This window comes from Mauremys reevesii, linkage group 19, assembly GCF_016161935.1.
Source record: "Mauremys reevesii isolate NIE-2019 linkage group 19, ASM1616193v1, whole genome shotgun sequence".
Taxonomy (NCBI): Eukaryota; Metazoa; Chordata; order Testudines; family Geoemydidae; genus Mauremys; species Mauremys reevesii.
In genome coordinates this window covers 15,935,584-15,957,223 of record NC_052641.1, presented here as the reverse complement: position 1 = coordinate 15,957,223, position 21,640 = coordinate 15,935,584, and the positions used below count along the sequence as shown (strand labels likewise).

Below are 21,640 nucleotides of genomic sequence, written 5' to 3'. Positions count from 1 at the left end.
ACTCCTGTAGTGCTACTCACACAGAAGTGACTAGTGGCAGCTATAAAGGAGAGGAGGGGAAATCATAGTTATAGAGCAATCCAGGCTGGGCATGGCACTGAAGAACATTCTGTAATGAAATAAAAACTTAAAACCAACTACACACTTAAAATTCAAACAAATAAGCTTAATTGAAGGAGCCAATGCAGGACAAAAGGGATAGGGGGCAGAGTAATAGAAGGCAAGTACCAGGCATACTGAAAACACCATCTTTACACAGAACAGGGAGGAGGTGGACTGTGACACATTCCAGTTCTGCACCCCTGAGACCCATTTGAGGCAGGGCATAATCACCTGCCAACCGAAGATCCAACAGTGGGTTCTTCTAGTAGACAGACAGCTGACCACATTCCAGAACATGGGTACAGAGCGAGGGACTCTTGGTAGATGTATTTCATATTAGAGTCCAAGTCTACTAAGAAAATAAACCTATAGTACAAGGGTTTGACCGCCTCCTGCGGCCTCCTTTCCATGCATGCCCGGGCCTGTTAGCACCCACCCACGCCTGGGGAGCGGAGATATCTCTGGCATACATCTTGGTCAGTGGGAGTTAGGGGACATGTTCACAAGGGGCCTGATCCAGCAAAGTGCTAAGCACGCTTTGCTCCCACTGAAGGCAATGGGAGCCAAGGATGCAAAACACCATGCTGGATCAGGCCCATGGTGGCAGCGCTACTTTGGTAGGAAAAGACCCCACAGCTGCACCTTTAATTTTGGCCACAGGAAGAGGAATCCACCCCTGTGTGTATCTGATTCAAATGATCCTGACAACAACCTCACAACCCAGAGCTCTGTTTTTAAAACTACATAACACTAAAATGATACTGCCAGGAGGCAACAAGATGAGTTTAGCATAGAAGCCAACACTTCACACATCTTGTCTAGTACAGTGGCTCCCAAACTTGGTTTGCGGCTTGTTCAGGATAAGCCCCTGGCGTGCCGCAAGACACTTAGTTTACCTGATCATCCGCAGGTACGGCTGCTTGCCGTTTCCGACCAATGGGAGCTGCAGGAAGTGGTGTGGGCTGGGCCACCACTTCCTGCAGCTCCCATTGGCCAGGAACAGCGAACCGCAGCCACTGGGAGCTGCGAGCGGCCATACCTGCAGACACTCAGGTAAACAAAGTGTCTCACGGCCCGCCAGGGGCTTACTCTGAACAACCCGCAAACCACATTTGGGAACCACTGGTCTAGTACTATTCTTTAAAGTGAATGGCAGAGACAAAGAGGCAAATCCTGCTCTCCCACCCATTGCTTCCCCAAACCACAGAAGCCTCTAAATGTAGGACTGGAAAACATGTCTTACAATGAAAGGCTCAAGGAGCTCATTTTATTTAATTTAGCAAAGAGAAGGTTACGGGGTGACTTGATCACAGACTGTAAGTACCTACACGAGGAGAAGAAATTTGATAATAATGGGCTCTTCAATCTAACAGACAAAAGTCTACAAAATCCAATGGCTGGAAGTTGAAGCTAGACTCATTCAACTAGCAATACGGCTCAATTTATTTATTTTTAAACAGTGAGGGTAATTAACAACTGGAACAATTTTCTAAGGGTTGTGATGGACTCTCCATCACTGGAAATTTTACATCAAGAGTAATCAGGAAAAATCTCATGGATTACAGGATGTCAGACTAGAACTAGATAATCACAATGGTCTCTTCCAGCCTTATAATCTCGGAAACTATGAACAAGGGCATGTAAGATGTGTGCAGCCTACATAGAAAATCTATATCCCCAAGTACAGCTCCGTAGGGGATTCTTGTGTCCAAGCATGCTGAAGAGCAGAGCTAGGAGGAAGATTCCCATTTCCCACCCCCTGGAACTCCCTAGCACAAAACCTGGTTACTTGGTGCTGAGCATAAGATTTGGCCCCAAATAAACAACAATATTTGATTAGGGTGTGCAGTGAAGAGAGAGAGAGAGAGAGAGAGAGAGAATGAATGTGAGAGTGTGTTGCTGGGGGGAAGGGGGAGCTGTCAGACCTCTTACCTGCTGCTGTTGCTGCTGCTGCCTCTGGAATCTTGGAGGAAGTGATTTCTGGTATTTGTTGAACTCCTGTGCTGGGGATGTGGCTTCTCTAATCTCCTCCTCACTGCTGCTTTGGGCAGCTACTGTTGTGGCTGTGGTTTCCTCTTCTAGATAACCAACAGAGACATCTTGTGCATGACATTCAGAAGTAGCTGGGGAGGATGGAAACAAGATTGGATTAAATTCTGCTGCCCACAATAGCCCACATTATAAAGCAGTTTTCTCACAGGTAGCCTAAGCTCACTGCACATATGAGCTGTGAGCACATTGTGATTGTATTACACAGGTGAACTCACCATTCCACTCTATTATGCTCTACCATATGCACAGTATTTCAGCTGCTATCTTCCTTAGACTGCCCTAAAAATCATTCCATTTTCCTTGCTCTGCTCACACAACCCTCCTACCGAGGCCTTCCAATGCTATACCATCCTTCTGACCAAGGAGAAATGAATAATCCATTTTGAGCCCAATGCCACTCCTTACATTGAGCACAAGGGTCATTTTAATGACAAGGCACTTGCCCCTGCCCTTATGATTCAAATACACTTTTTAACCCTTGGTGGAGCAAGAGGCAGAGTTCTAGGGCACAGATCTCCTGCAGGACACACAGAATACTGCCATTAATCATCCAGTTGGCCCTTCCACATTAACCAAATGAGGAGTCAATGCTGATGCTGGTCAGGGAGCGCCCTCTGTCGGCCTTCTTTTTTTTATGAGGCACTGGGGAGTGAGACCCTTGGACCTGTGTGCGGAGCCGTGGGTCCTTATAAAAGAGTCCTTCCTCGGCACCAGCTCATGCGTCGATGGTGCCGGAGCACTGAGGAGGTGGCGCTTGGGGCTGGGTCTGCCAGACCAGGGTCTGATTGCGGCCGAAATGCTGCCTCCATAAGCAAAACTCGGAGGTGCTGTTCTCTGTCCTTGAGGGTCCTGGGGCAAAACCCTCTACAGATTTTACAACAGTCTCTACGACGATCCTCCCCAAGACACTTCAAGCACAAGTGTGCGGGTCCCTTCTCGGCATAAACCTGCTGCAGTCTGAGCATGGCTTAAAGCCTGGGGACCGAGGCATACCTGGAGGAAAATGTGGTGGGGGACCCCCAAAGGAAACTTATGAGAGAAAACTATCTACGCTAAACTACTACTGAATCTAACTATATACATACACGATACTGAGAAGCATGCACCTACTGAGCCGAGAGCAATGGGGAGTTCCAGCTAGCCGTCACAGGCGGTAAGAAGGAACTGAAGGGGTGGGGGAGGGTCCAGGTCAGCTGGGCACTATATTGAGCACCATGAGGGCACGACTCCAGGGGGCGCACAGGCCGACCCTACGGATACTGCTAGGGGGAAAATCTTCCAGCTGTCGTGCACGCAGCGTGCGCACACCTGATTGGAATTGACATGGACAAGCACTCAAAGAATTGTGGGAATAAAATGAAAAGAAATGAGACTATGACCCAACACTTGATACAAACAAAAAATAAAAGTCTGCTACCTGAGCCAGTTCAGATTGCTGCATTAGTGCTTTAGTGCAGGTACTGTAACTCGTCACTTAAAGTCGTCCCAGTTAACGTTGTTTCGTTGCTGATCAATTAGAGAACATGCTTGTTTAAAGTTGTGCAATGCTCCCTTATAATGTCATTTGGCAGCCGCCTGCATTATCCACTGTTTGCAGGAAGAGCAGCCCGTTGGAGCTAGCTGGTGGGGGCTTGGATCCAGGGTGAACCGGCAGCCCCCCTAAGTTCCCTGCGAGGCAGCCACCCTGCAGGCTATCAATTGCCAGCAGTTCAGCTGTTCCTCCCCCCAGCGCCATGTGCTGCTCCTGCCCTCTGCCTTGGAGCTGCTTCCCAAGCCTCCTGCTTGCTGTGTGTGGGGGGGTGTCTAATGTCAGGGTGCCTCCCTCCCCCCTGCTCCTGCACCCCGCTTACCCCATCTTCCATAGAGTAGGGGAGACACACAGAGGGAGCTTCCTGGCAGCAGCTGCAGTCTCAGCTTGCTGATCTACTTAACAAGGCAGTGTACTTAAGAGTGGGGTCAGCGTATTTAAAGGGGCAATGCACATCTCTCTCACACAGGGTGTGTGTCTCTGTCTGCCACGCTGTCTCCCCTCCCTCCATTCCTGCTGCCTTGTAGAGTGTGAGGCTACATTAACAACGAGTTATCCCTTGAGGGCTCAGCCAATTGCTAGTCATCATTTAGCAGTAAGGCATTCCCCAGGAAAGATCCCACCCTCTGACTTCACCACCTCAACCACGCTTCACAATCATCATCGCTGTGTACCAATATTGTTTGTTTAAAACATGTGTGCGCGCGTGCACGAAAATTTTTTCCCTGGAACCTAACCCCTCCACCCCCATTTACATTAATGCTTAACATAATTTTGCTTAGAGTCGCATTTTTCAGGAACATAACTACAATGTTAAGTGAGGAGTTACTGTATATACACACCATTCCTTTGTCGAGAGCCAAACAGCATAGTCCCACTGCTTTTCATGTGTATTTAAGGACCTACTTAAGTGTCACTGGTTGCATCAAATCTCATCTTAAATTAGTTTGTTTCAAATTAAGCTCTGAAAAATCCTACCATCCAAATTGAAAGTTTTTCTAAACATTTTCTACAGTATTTGCACTCTAAATATTGCAGTGTTGTATTAAAGCATGAAAACCTGAAAGTGACATTGACTATATAAACAACAATGGAATTTGAGGCTTTGTTCTCATCTAAACTGAGAGACAAGTGAAGAGAGGGCATAATAAGTAAATCAGATTGTAAAAATTCTGTCTAATCAGGTAAGGTGTTGTCTGTAACTTGGATAAGGAAATTGGGGTGGTAGGATTTTTTTTTTCCTTTTTAATACAGTTTTTAATCAACTGTGTCCCTTTAAAGGAGGCCCTACATTATTGACCCAAAATAAATGTTCTTTAGAAAACTAGAAAAAATTGATGGCTTGTGATGTGACTCTAAGCAGCCTGCAACTGCTTTCTTTGCCCCCGCAGTGCGCAGTTACATCCTTGCTCAGCTAAAAGGGGTCAATTATGATAATATAAAAGCAACTTTTATGAAGCAAGGTGAGTAACATTTCCCTACCTCTACGGAACGTATGACCATTCTCCGGAGCCACCTTCTTTTCCACACTTGGGGGTTTCAGATCATCATTCTCCACATGTTTCTGGGTCTCTCCTGTTTTCTGAGCCAGTTTGCATTTCTGATCCAGCTGCTTGAGTTTGGCAGCACAGGCAGCCAGGCGTTCTTCTCTGGCTCGTCGCTCTTCCTCCTCACGTCGCCTCCTGGCTCGCTCAACAGCTTCCGAGATCTCAGAGTGGACAAACTTCTGTCTCAGGGGCACCTTTTCTTCTTTATCCTCCAAGGACTGCTGTCTGAGAATACATCCCAGTGGGGGCTTCTGCCAAAAAGGAATACCCCACTGAGCATCATCTGAAAATACTAGCCTCATGCAATTTAACCTTTTTAATCCCACACGAGGTACAACCCCTCCCCATCACCTACAGAGAGCTGCTTAGCTGAGAATATGTCCACGACCCCATTTGGTTCAGTCTTAAATTGCTAAACACTTAAAAAGTTTTTGAAAATCCACAAAAACCTGACCTCTGCTTTCTGATGCAAACTGATTGCCACAGTGCACAAATTCCAAAGACAGCATTACTAAATTGACACACACAAAACAAGTTTTGGAGCAACCCAAGCATACTGGTCCAGATTAAATTCCCCCTCTCCTCTCTCTACTGGAAGTGTTGCACAGGAAAAATCTCTACAGCTGGGAGTAAAGAAAGTGCTTTGTATCATTCAGCAGTGCACCCACCCTCCAAATGATTCATTCAGCAGTGCACCCACCCTCCAAATGATTACGAGCAGAGTTGCTAGGCTCAAAAGAATATCCTCTCCCAGTCTTCCTGCCTGTTCTGATGTGTTATGATTAGCTGCTCACTAAACTACTCATGCTTTACTCAGATTTCATTTTGTCACAATGGGTGCTTCGAGCTAGACTGCTGTTTGTAAAATTCAACATGGATTCTGAAGCAGAGTAATTTGTTATATCAAGCATCCAATCTATGCAACTTCAACATACCTGATATTCTGATGCAGGGGTCCAGCCATTCAGCTTCCTTGCAGGCTGCTGGGGGCCTTGCACCTTGACGACTGACCGAGACAAACCAACTGGGTCACCCCAGTTCTTTCCTTCCTCCGGGGTGTGTTTAATATCTGCACTGTCTGCAGAGCTCAGGGACAACTGTCGCTGCCTTCTGGGGTCCCAGGTGTTCCTGTTGTACAAATGCCACTGATATTATCATTTCCAAATCAGCTCAAAACACATTTTCAACTCATTCATCAAGTGATAAGAAGGCGTGTTATACAAGCTACAATACAATGGAAAGAGGGACTAGAGAATCCAACAACAAAAATACTTGGCACGTATATTGGGATTGTCATCCATAGATCTCAAAACACTTTGTAAAGATGTGTAAGTATTAACGCCACCATTTTACAGATGGAAGAAATGAGGTATACAAAGATGAAGTAACTTGCCCAAGGTCACAAGGCTGGTCAGTGGCATAACAAGGAACAAAACACAGGTCTCCTGGCACCCATTCACATATCTTATCTATGCCACAAAGCTGTCTCAACATAGATTTTGAAAAGTAGAATCCATGAGGTTATACCATAAAATTGAGGGGGGGGGGGCGAGGGTTAAGCTTTTCCTCTTGATTAGAACAAATTTTAAAGTGCTCATGACACTTGTTGAAACAGAAACCAGAGGTATGAATGCAGCATCAATGGAATCTCAGACAGACACCTCTTACCATTTCTGTCTTCCATCTTTAAGAGCTTCTTCCTCTTCCTCATCTTCGCTAAACTTCAGTTTCTCGGAGTAATCCACTTCGTCGTGTATGCCTGTGGTGGCGGGAGTGAAGAAAGGATACATCAAAAGAAAGACAGAGGGCCCTGTGACAAACTGAAAAGCATCCTGATCTGTATCACTCAAAGCATAAACCAGACACAATTTAGAAAAAAACTGAGTGTCCAAGCACAGCACCATTATTAGGACTATTGAAAACAAGCAGCGTAGGTCTTGACCAAACATCTCAATAGCAGGGCAGATTTCAGAAGACTGGTAGCACGCATTACAGACAGGGAGGACGAAAGCTGAGATGAAGCATCCTGTGCGCTAGATCACACATAGCTATACTTCAGCTGCATGCACCGAGATGATGGGACTCTCAGGAATTGCAGCTAACTTTGACTCAGTCTTTTCCCAGAAGGGAAGATCAGCTTCAGTGGTTCCCTTTCTGCCACATGGTGTTATCAAGCTTGCGAATCCTCAGATCCAGTTCCTTGAGTACAGCATGATGGGAGGACCTGAACGATCTATTGTACTATCATTTAAACCACCAGCCGCTGCCACATTGCATAGAACACCCTCCTCTTTTGTGTGGAGGGCAGGGGAGCATGGGAATGAATAGTGTCTTTCTTTGGGGATAGAGGGGTTAGCAATTCATTCTCTTCACTCCCTGGGTAGTTACCGCTTGCTTGAAGCAAGAAGGTAATGGCACTTTACCTGCCCAACCATCATCTGCATCAGTGTCGAGTTCATCCAGCTCCTTCAAGTTTTCTGCGTTGATAATGGTGGGCCGGGGAGCCCGCTCTCCTTGCTGCCGAACTGGACGAGTTGGGCGAGATACCCCAGGTCTATTCTCTTTTCTATATGGTGAGACAAAAAGATATTGCTGCAAACACCAGTTAAAAGAGAAGGATGGAAAGCGCAGGGAATCTATATGCCTTCAGTTTATAACAATGCACCAGTTTAAGCTACATTGTGTGTCACATGCTTATGCAGTGAGCCTACAAACAACTATTATTGCCCTTTAAATCCTCCCTCCCCTCATTTATTATTATAGAGCCTCCAATAGCCCCTCCTGGACGCCTATAGGTCACAGACACCATCCTTATGACCTAGGATTGGACAGGATTCCTTTTGAGGTTCTTCTGTTCCTTGAACTATGTGCAGAACTCCCTCACCTTCAGCTTCCTGCCTCTGTAACACTCCCTGACCCTGCTGCAGAGGAAGCAAAACACTGAGGCTTTAAATGAAGCCAGGCATACAGCTTTGTCCACCAGGCTGGCTCATTCATAAGATTCTTGCATAAGAAAAGGAACTTATCCTATATTCATTTTCCTCTGCAAGTTAGTCAGTTCTGGAGGCCTTACCCATCTTGGTCATTCATCTGGTATTGTCTGAAAGGGACCCGGGGCTCAAGCCGAAGCTGAGGAAGGGGGAAAGACCCACGGTCCAGTGATCCAGGGACCTCAGATGACTGCTGTGGACACATCTGAACAGAACAATGATAAACATAGTGGTTTGTCTTTGCCAAAAAATCTCTCTCTCTCCAAACTATATTACAAGGGCATTTTAGTGCTGGGGTTGGGAGGGGAGGGAGAACATTTCAGATTTATCTGATTGGCAGGCATGGTGTCATCTTGGACACCATCCTTTATGGTGCCAGTTGAGAGGTAATGAGGTTTTTCAGCAGGCGCAGGCATTTATTTCTGAATGGAGGGGATCAATGTTGCATTAATGTTGGCTACTGAGGATAAATGTCAGAGAAATCTACAAGATAGGAATGGAAAGACAAATAAAGGAAGAGATCTCAGCTGTCCCAGAGCAATACCTGGGAGGGGAGGGGATGGAAATTTAGTGCCTCTGCTAGCAGACCCAGACATAGCATTTCCCCCCCACACACACACTATTAATTCCTTTGGGTGGGAACGGTGACACCCTAAAAATCAGGGAGAAACAGACACGCGCACACAGCTCGTGGGAGCGGAGGGACTTACAAAAGCAGGTAACATGTCATGGTATGTAGGCGGATGGTACGCATTTCCCATGAACTGCGAAGCCCCTTTACGGATAGGCTGAGCCGGGCGGAGAGAGGGCTCCTTAGGATCGCTGGCACTCACTGAGGAGGGGGCTCCATCTCCTGTGCTAGAGGTCTTGATGCCCGGCTCAGGAGGGGAGGCGGTCAGAGATGTGGCAGAGATAATGTTCCTCCCACCGCCCTCCCTCCAACTGGTGACATCTGAAAATGAAATAATACGTGTGTGAGTGGGGGGCGGAGGGGCACATGTCGAAGATCATCAAGCAAAGAGTTTCCAGGCCCAGAATAACCGGGTGGCTTCGTAATTAAAGTCAAAGGAGAGAAAGAACAAACCAAGGAACAATGGAAAATTTACAGACATTTATTAGAAGAGACTGATAGCATCGACTGTTACTAAGGAATTGCTGCAGAAGTGATTGTGCAAGCTTACGCATGCACCTAGCCATCAGTGAGCCCAAATACGGACCTACACCATCTCTGCTATCCCAATAGTGGGTATTTCCTATCAAAAGTACTGCTACAGTTAAGCGATAGTTTGCGCTACGGACAAATGTTCATTAGAGAACAGAACTGATACAACCAAACATATTTCATTTGAGTCCCACAGCCGAACATAATCTTCTTCCCTCGCACAAAGAGGGATTTTTAAGTAATTATTAGGCAGATGACAGTAAATATTTAGCTGCCTGTTCTGCAGAACTCAAGTACCCAATTTCAGCCCCAAGATTCTGTTGTTAATTTGCTGAGCCAAGCAGACCATGGAGGCTTGTAGGAGTGACAGACAACACAGGCGAGGAACCATGCGCAACTACTGCAGACTGGCTTGATGGCCATTTCTCCAGCTTTTTTAAAGTAATCTAAAGGGTTGTGGCTGGCTGGCAGGAACGCAATATGCTGCCATTTACTTACTCTGGGGGCGGAGGCTTGGTCCTGGCCCATACGACAGATCTAAGGCGCCCTTTTCTTTGCCAACCTTGTCCTGCTCGCCAGCTGCTTTCAGCGTCGGAAATTCCTCGGGAGAGAAGGATAATAGTCGGCTTGAGGCCCTTGAACCTGTTGAAGAAATAAAAGCACAACTCAGATAAGTCAAGTCTGCTTCCTCCTGCAACAGCCCTGCCTTGTTTGTGATCATCCAGGAACCATAGCACAAAACTGTTTCGAGAAAATCTCGGTTTCTAGCACAAACACAAATTATTGCCTGCCCCAGCATTTGCTAACTAGTTAGTGACACGTCTGGCTGTGGCTAACATGACAACACACGTCCATACTGAAGTACCTAGCCACTACAAATGCATTGGTTTCAATTAAATTCCTGTGTTCAACAAAACTAATTAAAGTTCTGCAGCTCCCTGATTATTTTTGTATATGTTCATTCACACTGAACTGGAAATGGAAATTCAGCAAGCTCACTTCAGAAATGCTATGAAGCACTCAATGTTTATATTCAGATTCCTCCAACTTTTGTTATTTGTCCACTGCAGAATTATGTTATGCTCCCTGTAATGTTCTCTGTGAGAAGTTATAAATAAGCATCAAGTGTTATACTGTGGTACATATACTGCCTTCCTTTATAGCATTAAGATACAGATCACTGACCAGATCTGCCCAGGTTCAGTTGTTCTTACTGGAGAGTTACTCTGCTGAGTTTCTAGCTATCAAGGGGAGCCACGCACTCCCACCACCCTCAGTTTCTTCTTGCCGGACCAACTCCGACCGAGGGGAAGGAGGGTGGGATGTGGAATAGACATGAGCAACACATCTCGAAGAATGCCAGTTACGGAACAGGTAACTGTCCTTTCTTCTTCGAGTGCTTGCTCATTTGTATTCCACAGTAGGTGATTGCAAGCTATGTCTGATGGAGGTGGGTAGGAGTTCATAGATTCCCTGGCGGAAGCACAGTTCTACCAAAGCCAGCGTCATCTCTGGCGTGGGAGACAATCGCATAGTGCGACGTGAACGTGTGTACTGAGGACCAGGGAGCAGCTCTACAGACGTCCTGGATAGAGACATGGGCCACAAAGGCAGCCGACGAGGCCTGAGCCCTTGTCGAGTGCGCCCTCATGATAAGTGCCGAGGGAACCCCTGCCAGGTCATAGCATGTGTGGATTCACAATGTAATCCACCAGGAAAGCCTCTGGGTGGAGATCGGTTGACCCCCAATGTGCTCGGCTGAAGCAGCAAAGCGTTGCGAGGACCTGCAGAACGGCTTAGTCCAGTCCAGATAAAACACGAGTGCCCTGCGCACATCAAGCATATGGAGGCGGAGATCCTCGCTAGAGGCATGAGGTTTGGGGCAGAGGACAGGTAGGAAGATGTCCTGGCCCATGTGAAAAACGGAGACCACCTTAGGGAGGAATGCAGGGTGTGGGCGGAGCTGCACCGTGTCCTTGTGAAAGGCTGCGTAAGTGGAGTCGCAGGTCAGGGCCCTGAGCTCCGAAACCCACTGGGCTGAAGTGATAGCCACGAGGAAGGCTACTTTCCATGAAAGGTGAGACCATGAGCATGTGGCCAGGGGTTTGAACAGAGGCCCCGTTAGACAGGATAACACCAAGTTTAGATCCCACTGAGGAACCAGGGTTCTAGCATAAGGAAAGGACCTGTTTAGCCCCTCGAGGAAACGCCCAGTCATGGCATGGGAGAAAACCGAGCAGCCCTAGACCAGCGGATGAAATGCCAAAATAGCTGCCAGGTGCACCCTGACAGAGGAAGGCGCAAGGCCCTGAGTTCTAAGGTGAAGGAGGTACTCAAGAATAAGTTGGATCGGGGCAGTCATTGGGGAAGTACCCCGCTCGCCCGCCCACCTGGAAAACCAGGACCACTTCACTAGGTAGGCTCGGCGCATGGATGGCTTCCTACTTTCTAGGAGGACATGCCTGACCCCTTCAGAACACCTTGCCTCCTCCACATCTAGCCACTGAGCAGCCATGCTGTCAAATGGAAGGCAGCCAGGTTGGGTTGGAGGAAGCCTCCCTGGTCATGGGAGAGTAGGTCCGGGCGGAGCGGCAATGGCTGCGGAGGGGCCACGGGCAAGCCCAGGAGGGTCCCGTACCAATGTTGCCGGGACCAGACTAGGGCGATCAGGAGGACACGTGCCCTGTCCGTTTTTACTTTCTCCAGGACCTTGCCGACGAGGGGAAATGGAGGAAAGGCATAAAGGACAGGAGGAAGGCATCTGAGATCGCGTTCCTCCCCACCCCCCTCTGGAACAGAACCTGGGGCAACGGCGGTTCTGTCGGGTCACAAAGAGGTCTACTTGGGGAGTGCCCCATGCTCGGAAGAGCTGGTGAGTGACCTCCGAGTAGAGGGACCACTTGTGTTAGGAGGAGAAAACCCTGCTCAAGCGTCGGCCTGTGTGTTGTAGACGCTTGGCAAGTGAGCGTGTCGGGAGCGGCTTCGGTAGCTCTGCTGAGAATGGGAGCGTCTACTGCATCTGTGCCTGTCCCGCCGATACTCCCTACTCAGTGTGGAGCAGTGCCTGGAGCTCCGCTCCGACAACACCTGATCAGACAACTTGGTGGGTGATGAAAGCAGAGGCTGGAAACTGTGTCCTGACAGGACACTGGGCGGCGAGCAGGCCCGAGAGCAGTCCCCGACCAGGATCTGTGTCGGGTCAGTGTCGACTGTCAATAGCCCAGAGGCGGCTTGCCTCCAGAGCAGGGTCCAGGAGCCGGCAGTGCCCTGAGCTCCTGCAGAGTCAATGTCCTTGGCCGCCTGCAGGGCCTCTGGTGTCAAGGGCATCCAGACATCCAGAGAGGCCTGAGTCAATGCAACTGAGCTGCTCCGCTCGACATGAGTCAGAGCTCTGGAGCCCGGGCGGGGAACTGGGGCTGCCCAACGTGGGTCTAGCCACACCCCCTGCTTTCTCTCGACGCTTCTGAGAAGATGGAGCCTTTCTCTGCTTCTTCGACAGAGAGCGGTGCCGGCCACCGGGAGGTGCCAAGATATTGCCGTGCACTGAAGATGAAGTGCCCAGTGACGATTCCACTCGGCGTACCGGGGATGGAGCCAGTGCCGACTCCATGAGACAGGCCCGAAGTCTAATGTCTCTCTCTTTTTTTGCCTTGGGTTTAAAGGACCTGCAGATCTTACAGTGGTCGTGAGATTCGCACAGTCAGCGTGCAGGTCACTTCTGGGCATCGAACGCCTGCAAGACTTGCACGATTTAGACCCTGGGGCCGGGGCATGCCCCGGCCCGAACACTAACTGACTGACTAAACTGAAACTTTTTTTGAATTAACTAACACAGCTACTACTAACAATGAAACGAGTTCTGGGACGAGCTGCAGCAAAGCTGGAGCAGGTAGTTCTGATGTACCGTCACTGGTAGCAAGAAGGAACTGAGGGTGGAGGAGTGCGCGGCTCCCCTTATAGCACGCTACTGAGGCACCACTCCGGGGTCGCAGCAGCGCTCCCCCTACAGGTACTGCTAAGGGAAAAACTTCTGGCACCAGTGCACGTGGCGAGCATGCACACCTACTGTGGAATACACATGAGCAAGCACTCGAAGAAGAAGGGGCATTGTCCAAATAAAAAGCCCATTTCAAAATTGTATGTTACATACCCCACCTGTGCTTATTAAACATACCAGAAGATCTTTAACATTCTGCTCTGAAGAGTGAAGCAGAATTGGCCTGTTTAGTCAGTTTTGCTTTCTGGAACTCATACATTAAGTCAGTTTTCTTTATTAATTATAATTGGAGATATACCAATCTCCTAGAACTGGAAGGGACCTTGAAAGGTCATTGAGTCCAGCCCCCTGCCTTCACTAGCAGGACCAATTTTTGCCCCAGATCCCTAAGTGGCCTCTTCAAGGATTGAACTCACAACCCTAGGTTCAGCAGGCCAATGCTCAAACCACTGAGCTATCCCTCCCACAGTGCTGTAGTGTTCAGGTTTCCAATAAGGGAGAGGATTAGTCAATTAAAAACAAAACACAAATCAACCAATAAAAAAAGCCAAAACAAAATCCACCCTACCATTTACTTTACAATTTCTTTAAAAATTAGTTTAAATGAAAATATTTCTATCACTTTTGGTAAAAGCACAAAAACATTTACAGACTACCAAAATGTAGAGCATAACCTATTTTAACAGTGTCCCTTTAAATTCTGGAGAGACTGTTTTAAAAAATGTTACTTTGTAACATGTTCATAGATGCTCTTTCACAGCATAGGATCTTGCATGGTCAAAACCGTGGTTCTTCATCCCATAGTTGAAAATGGTTTCCAGTTAAAAAAGTTAGTACTATACGTAGCACTTCCAAACAAAACATTTGGCAAAAGTTATCCGTCTTAAAATGTAAGAACTCCTTGCCTGAGGAGGTTGTGAAGGCTAGGACTATAAACAGGGTTTAAAAGAGAGCTAGATAAATTCCTGGAGGTTAAGTCCATTAATGGCTATTAGCCAGGTTGGGTAAGGAATGGTGTCCCTAGCCTCTGTTTATCAGAGGGTGGAGATGGATGGCAGGAGAGATCACTTGATCATTACCTGTTAGGTTCACTCCCTCTGGGCACCTGGCATTGGCCACTGTTGGCAGACAGGATACTGAGCTGGATGGACCTTTGGTCTGACCCAGTATGGCCGTTCTTATGTTCGTAAAATGTACAAGATGGGTCACACCTCAAACATTTATAGTACCAAAGTTCCAAACTGTGCTGCATTACTGCACTGATCTGTCTGAATAGTGAGAATTCTAACAGCATGAACAGCTAACGTTAACTAGCATCTTTCAGGACAGATTTACGTTATGACTTGGCAAAAGGAGGCAGGGGGGCGGGGGAGCAAGCTTTTCCCAAACAGATAATGCGGCACAACAGAAGGATTATTTGTGTGCTGGTATCAACAGCATGGAGCCTAATTCCCCAGTATGCACTGCACTGGGGTAAGTGCAATGCAGTGTAAACAGCCTTCCCTGAAGATTCCTTTGGACAGGAAATATATACCGTTTCAGCATTCACACCCCAATTCATAACACACATACCATATTACTGTACAGCAGATTTACAAAATTCTCCACTTCCCCCAACGCTTCAACAAAAATGAGATCTTTAAGGAAGACACAATAACTAAAATAAATGAGCAAATGGGCAAAGATCTCAATCCTTGTTAATACTGGGAACCGTTGCTTTAACTAGACTGCAAATGCAATTGCTCAAAACAGTTGCAGAACAGGTACAGAGGACACGATGACCTAATAAGTCTTTGCAGCCTGATTTCTGTGATTCTATGATTCAATTATCTGCTAATTAAGCTCTTTTTAGCCCTGCATGTAGCGCTTTCCTCAGGTTTAAGTACTGTATCTTAACAATGGCCTGACCTACACTAAGTTCTCAAAGAACATTAGCACTTTCTTAGAGGGCAACGTTTGACCAGTTCTCTAGGAAATGCTAATTTGGCCCACAGATTTAAAACCTACCCTAGATGGGGTCCATATGGCAACAATCTCAGAGGAAGCGGCAATTAAAAAAAAAAAAAAAAAAAAAAGGATACAAAGGTTAAATATGTATTTGTGCTGGTAGTCACCTCGGGCAAATGTAAGCTTCTGCTTTGATGATTGAGCTTTGAGACAGCTTTCATAAGCTTGTTACAGCTATTTTAGCATTCTAAATCTATTTAATTCTTTAGACACGCTGCAATTTTATTTGACAAGCTAGTGGCTCCTGGTCTGTTAAAAGCTCAGTGCCACGGGCCTACCACTATTCTTTCTGAGCCTTAAACACCAATATTCATGGCAACTAGAACCTACATCTTGTATAAAGACAGCCATATTCCCCATCAGACTGAGATCCCAATTTAAGGAGTTAATTTTTCTGCTCAAAAGGTTACCTTGGTTTCACAATCCTCAGTCAAGCAGAAGCCATTAACAGCACAGACAGTAATGACCTCATTGTAGTTATACTAGTGCAAGTTTGCCAAGTTTACCTATGTCTAGACAAGCCTTTAGACTGGGAGTGCATCACGGAAGAGACCTCATCCTGTGTGTTTATAAAGCAGTGTGCACATACATTGCTCCATTATTCATAATCATACTCACCACCTTCTTGTCCTGCTGGCTTTCCATTCAGCTGTGCCCATGACTTTGGCCCACCTGGCACTGAATTTGTACTCTGCAAAAAAAGAGACCCTTGTGAAAGTTCCTCACCTTCTGGGTGAAAGTAAAACAAGACAATGCTATCGTGGTCAGATCTCTGTATAATCCAGATGTTACTAGATCCTGATAGTGCCCCAGCCCTCCAACTGAGACCGCCACCTCCTCTCTCTGCAACTCCCCCACTCCAATCTATCCAAAATGCTGCAGTTAAAATCCTCTTCCTCACTCTGACCCTGACTTCTCCTGCTTTAGACACTTTCACTGGCTTCCCTGTCTATTTCCTCTGCCTGTTCTCAATCTGTTCCCCTGCCAAAGTCTCCCTTCTCTGCCACTTTTCCCACACATTCTTCCACTCATCTTTCAGCCTTCTTCTACACCACATCTTATGCTTGGAAGACTTTCACTCTCTCTCATACACCCAACAACCTCCCTTCTTCTGCCCTGACTTTCCAAAAATCTCACAGGTTTGGAATTTTTAGCTACAGTAGAAGCTTAAATTCTGTAGCTATAGAGAGGTTAGGTCTGAACATTCACTGGTAGGGGAAACGTCTCACTTTTTCAGGCCCTGACACTCGCCGTTTGTCACGCACAACCAAATCACTTCTTATCAAGTGAAACCTTTGGCCAGAAGTAGCAACTGGATCTGTTGTCACCTAACTACCTTTAAATGAGAACCAAAATAAGTGCTTAACAAATGCAAATCAAGTTCCTTCTATTTCAGCCATTTTCCCTAGGTTTCAGCTAAACTCTTCCTAAGGTATACAGGAATATGCCTAGACTGATAATTTAACACCAGCAGAACATTCCAGAGGTCACTGATCTATGATCGGTCAATCTTTAGGCTACATGGGCCCAGGGAAAATTGAGCAGTAGTCATCAGCACCACTTGCACCTACCTCTTGACTGATTGACTGTGTCGGCTTCTGTAAATTGGAGACAGATTTCTGCAAACCCTGCTGCGGCAGCGACTCCTGCGGCTGTGCAGCCGTCGCACTGGAACTGGGAAAGGACAACAGAACAACTGAGATTAGGTGGGGTAAAGGAGACAATCAACACTAGCAATACAGTGGCTCCTCATATGAAGCTCGTGCACTGGCTCAGTACTGATTCAGAGTGCTTCCTGCTAAGAGGAATGAAAAGAGAGGTTGGATCTTTAGAGCCCTCAAAATCGGTGGATATCCGCTTTCTATCCGCAGACCATGTTTGCGGATCGCAGATCGGATTCAGATGCAAATTTTGTATATACGCAGGGCTCTATGGATCTAGTAGACCAACAGTATTCTTAAATCTATATGGTAACCAATCCCACCCAGGGAAAAGTCACTAGTAACGCCCAAAGAGAATGCTCAGCATGACGGAGTATAATTTCTGTTTCTTGTTTGAGAGGGTTTAGCATAAGAATTGCTCCACTTGCCTCTTTTGGTCTGGCTGATCCTGCTTGTTTGCCCATCCTGTACCGTCCTTGGGTACTATAATGATGTTGGGGTCGTTTCCTTTGTTCTCAGACTTCAAGCTTGGCAAGTTTGCAGGAGGTGGCATGCGCCGGGCAGCAGCAACTTTCCCAAGACTCTGTAAGCCATGTCTAGGAATAACTGGTGAGAGGGACAGCAAGTCACCAAGGGCTAGATTCTGCCACCCTCATTTACCTCAATTAGTGCCTTACCCCTCAAATAGTCCCATTTGTTTCAATTGGACAAATAGGCGTTTCAATGGGACAAATATGTACTATTTACTGAGAGTAATGGTGGCAAAATCTGACCCTAACCTGTAGAATCACACTGCAACAGCAATGCTAATTTGCACTTTTATAACATTAGTACTTCATATTTATACAGACTCTCTCCTCCAAAAGAACCACTGCAATGCTGTCACCTCTGTGGTGGACTGACAATCAGCTGACACGTAACCCAAACAAAACAGTGACAGGACAGGAGATATTGGCCAAGGACAGAGGCAAAAACCTTCCTCTTATGAAAAGTGTCCTGGGATTGTTAGTAACGATGCAGATCAGACAAGCCTTTGGGTTTTTATTTAAAGCTCTAGCCCAAAGCCTCACCTAGAAAACCACATAAAACATCAAGTTTACCTTCTCCAGCAGGAAGACTGGCTCAGTTAATTTTGCTGGGACTGAACCTGTCTTCCTGTTGGATCTCACAGTGCTTTCCAAACAGTGCATTATGTCTCATCACCTATAATCGCGTAGGTAAACAGAATTATCATCTCCATTTCACAGCTAGGTAAAGGCACAGAGGAGTTGAATGGCTTGTCCAAGGCCACACATCTGTAGCACTAGAAATAGAATCCAGCAGTCCTGGATCCAAGTCCCCTCTGCTCTAACCACTAGACCTAGTTTACTAAATTGAGATAATCTTCCTTCTGTCCACTCTTCCATCCCACACTGAGTTCAGAATAAATCCAGCTTATTAGTTTCAGTTTTCTGACCTCAGTATCCCCACTTCTGGTATGTTTTCACTGCAGAGTTCACCTGGGCTCCTAACCCAGCTTCAATCCACACAAAAAAAACCTCTGGCCAAAGTTTAGTTTGCTTTACATGCTGGCTAGCTGTCCTGGGGCATAGACTAAAACCTGAGTGAGGCTTTTAATCGAACTGGTAACCAGTTCACTTTGCAGTGAGGACACAGGTTAAACTGCTTGAGTGCTGATAGTCCTCCAATGCCTTCCCACAATTCCCCCATGTGCCCAAAGAACCGACAAGTTCTCCCACAACTAACTGGGAAAGAACCATAAAAAAATAGGACTGGATGAGACCTTGAGAGGTCATCTAGTCCAGTCCCCTGTGCTCAGGCAGGATTAAGAATACCCAGACCATCCTTGATAGGTGTTTGTCTAACCTGTTCTTAAAAACCTCCAATGACAGGATTCCACAACTTCCAGTACTTTGCCATCCTTAGAGTTAGAAAGTTTTTCCTAATATCTAATTTAAATCTCCCTTGCTGCATATTAAGCCAATTATTTCTTGTCCTACCTTCAGGGGACATGAAGGGCAATTTATCACCATCCTCTTTATAATAGCCCTTAACATATGTGAAGATCATCATCAGGTCCCCCTTCAGTCTTCTTTACTCAAGACTCAACAGGCCCAGATTTTTTTTAAAGCTTTCCTCATAGGTCAGGTTTTCTATACCTTTTTATCATTTTTGTTGCTCTCCTCTGGATTCTTCCTCTTTGTTCACATCTTTTTTAAAGTGTGGACAAAAATGGACAAAATACTCCACCTGAGGTCTGACCAGCACTGAGTAGAGCAGGACAATTGCCTCCTGTATCTTACATGCAACCATCAGAGTGCAGCTTACTGCACCAAAGAGCCATAGGATATATCCTCAGAAGTCCTAGCAACATACACAGGCGAGTGTAGTGCCAGTAGGGACATATTAACTCAAGTTTGGTTTTGTAGTGTGGCTGCTCAGATGCAGGTGTCAATCAACTGAATTAACACTGCAGTAAAGACATACCTTGCAAGAGCTTCACTAGCTTGCCTCTGGCATTCCTTACCTGTAGTTCTGATAGCTTCTATTGACTTTCCTTTGTACTTATCAAACAGGCTGAGAGTCGAGTACTTGCTTTTCCCATCCTTTCCCTTGGTTATTTGCCCCAAACGATCGGACATTGCGATGAAATGTCATCTAGTAAGGAAATTTCTGTGCGCCGCTTCTGATCTGCCTTTTAATGAGAGAGAGTCGGGGAAATAGCATCAAACCAATTATTTATCCTTTGATAAGTAAAAGTACAAAATATCCTACATGATAGTAGCCAGGACTCAGTAGGGAAACAAGATAAACTATGACACTTTAACCTCTCACTTTACAGTTACTCCTGGGGGAATTCTACGCCAGCGCACAATGCAGAATTTTGAAGAAATTAACGTTGTAAGCGCAGGATTTCCTTTTCCCCACTGAAATGGGCTGCTGGAGAGAGGGAGAGGGAGCTAGGCAGTTCCTGACAGCTGCAGTTCCCAGCATGTCCTCAGGGAAGGAGAGGGTGGCACACAGGAAACTCTGTGCAAGCCTGGGACTGAGCATCAGGCTGTTTCTCCTTCTGGATCCCTGGGCTGGGGAGAGGGGGTCGTCTGGGGAAGGGTGGGCCCCACAGTTGGGCTCTGGGGAGGAGGGTGTTCAGGTGTATTGGCTGGGGGGAACCCCATAGATGGGCTGGGGGGGGGGGGAAGGTGGCAGAGAAACAGGAACTGGGTTGTCATAAGGGTTTCTTTAACTCTCTACTCCTGGGGGAATGTGTGTGTATGTCTATATTGTTACAGACATACTTGCGGACGGGTATTTTGAACTAAATTACCAAAATAATTGAAACTGGCATGATTATGTAGTGTTATTTTGACAACTAACATTTGCAGAATTTTAAAATATTGTGCATAGCATTTTAATTTTTTTGGCACAGAATGCCCCCAGGAGTATACAGTGCAAGCTTTTGGGATTTAAGAGAATTTATTACAAAAGGATATCAGTTGAACATCACTGAAAGGACATGAAGAATAAGCAATATAACTGGAAGTTCAAATAACTGACAGTCTTTATGGAAGATTTAAAAAACTCTATAAGCAACTCTAAGTACATTCAAGTTCATGAATTTTTTTTAAATAGGTGATTTTTACATCAAAATAAACACACTAGTAATTATCTTAATAAAGATACACAACTCCAGGAACACATTTTTCCTACAATGCACAAGTGACCAGTGACCACCCCTTGACAATGTATCTTCATTTATTTAAACTGTCACATTCTGAAAGAGATTAACTACGATTGGTAGGAGAACACGGGAGGAGACTATCAGGAGTGAAGCCCTCCCTTAAAAATGAAATCTACTACTTCAGAAGCGTCCCAAGTATCAGAACTACTAAAGAAAACCCAACGAAAAAGTAACACAAGGTGGGTGAGGTAATATCTTTTATTGGACCAACTTCTATTGGCGAGAGAGAGGAGGTTTCCACAGAAGTTGGTCCAATAAAAGATATTTCTCTCGGCATCTGAAATATCGTTTTAGCCGAGTAAGAATCATAAAATGTAAGAGAGGGAAAAGGTTCATTAGATCAAGTCTATCGTTTGCCAGGGAAAGATGTCATACCCAGAAAGCCAGCCTAATGGATGTTAGTGATGTTGTCAGACTAATTTTAGGCTGCAAATTGAGGTTTTGCAAAAAGAAACAGATTTTGAAAAGTTAAGCTAGACACTTAGGTTTAATAAAATGTAAGATCAGTGAAGTAATCTTTAAAGCTGACACTAAAACTAAGCCAAATATATATAGTGAAAACAGACTTGGTTTCTTTTCTGTTGGATTTAAATGTTCTTCTACAGTGTTTGGAACCTGAATGTTGCAGCTTTGTTCTAGTGCATGAGACACAAAAAGTTAAAATTATTAGAGACTGCTGATTTGACAGAAATATATTAGGTTACATTGTCCAGGCTGAGTTCAGAGTGCAAATTAAACAAATAGCATCGATTATGGAAAGTACATATATAATTTTAATATTTTGTTCTAATAATCTAAAGTATCAACAAAGAAAATGCAATTTTTATAATATGTTTTCAGAGCAGACAGAATTGA

The 21,640-nt window shown here is 45.9% G+C and overlaps 1 protein-coding gene across 4 annotated transcripts in view; it reads right to left on the bottom strand.

Moving 5' to 3' along the window:
- Positions 1–21,640, bottom strand: part of PRRC2B (proline rich coiled-coil 2B) — a 69,290-nt gene that overhangs the window by 33,136 nt on the left and 14,514 nt on the right. For all 4 annotated transcript variants that reach the window (XR_005589843.1, XM_039506187.1, XM_039506189.1 and 1 more), the window contains exons 2-13: positions 19,574–19,741; positions 17,475–17,652; positions 16,957–17,059; positions 16,004–16,076; positions 9,880–10,023; positions 8,930–9,171; positions 8,303–8,424; positions 7,653–7,795; positions 6,898–6,988; positions 6,165–6,357; positions 5,165–5,480; positions 2,035–2,225 (exon numbers count right to left, since the gene is read on the bottom strand). Coding sequence is in view for 3 of the 4 variants with exons in the window: in XM_039506187.1 (XP_039362121.1) it covers positions 2,035–2,225; positions 5,165–5,480; positions 6,165–6,357; positions 6,898–6,988; positions 7,653–7,795; positions 8,303–8,424; positions 8,930–9,171; positions 9,880–10,023; positions 16,004–16,076; positions 16,957–17,059; positions 17,475–17,652; positions 19,574–19,688 (1,911 nt within the window). In the remaining variant the exon portion in view is untranslated. The remainder of the gene's footprint in view (positions 1–2,034; positions 2,226–5,164; positions 5,481–6,164; positions 6,358–6,897; positions 6,989–7,652; positions 7,796–8,302; positions 8,425–8,929; positions 9,172–9,879; positions 10,024–16,003; positions 16,077–16,956; positions 17,060–17,474; positions 17,653–19,573; positions 19,742–21,640) is intronic.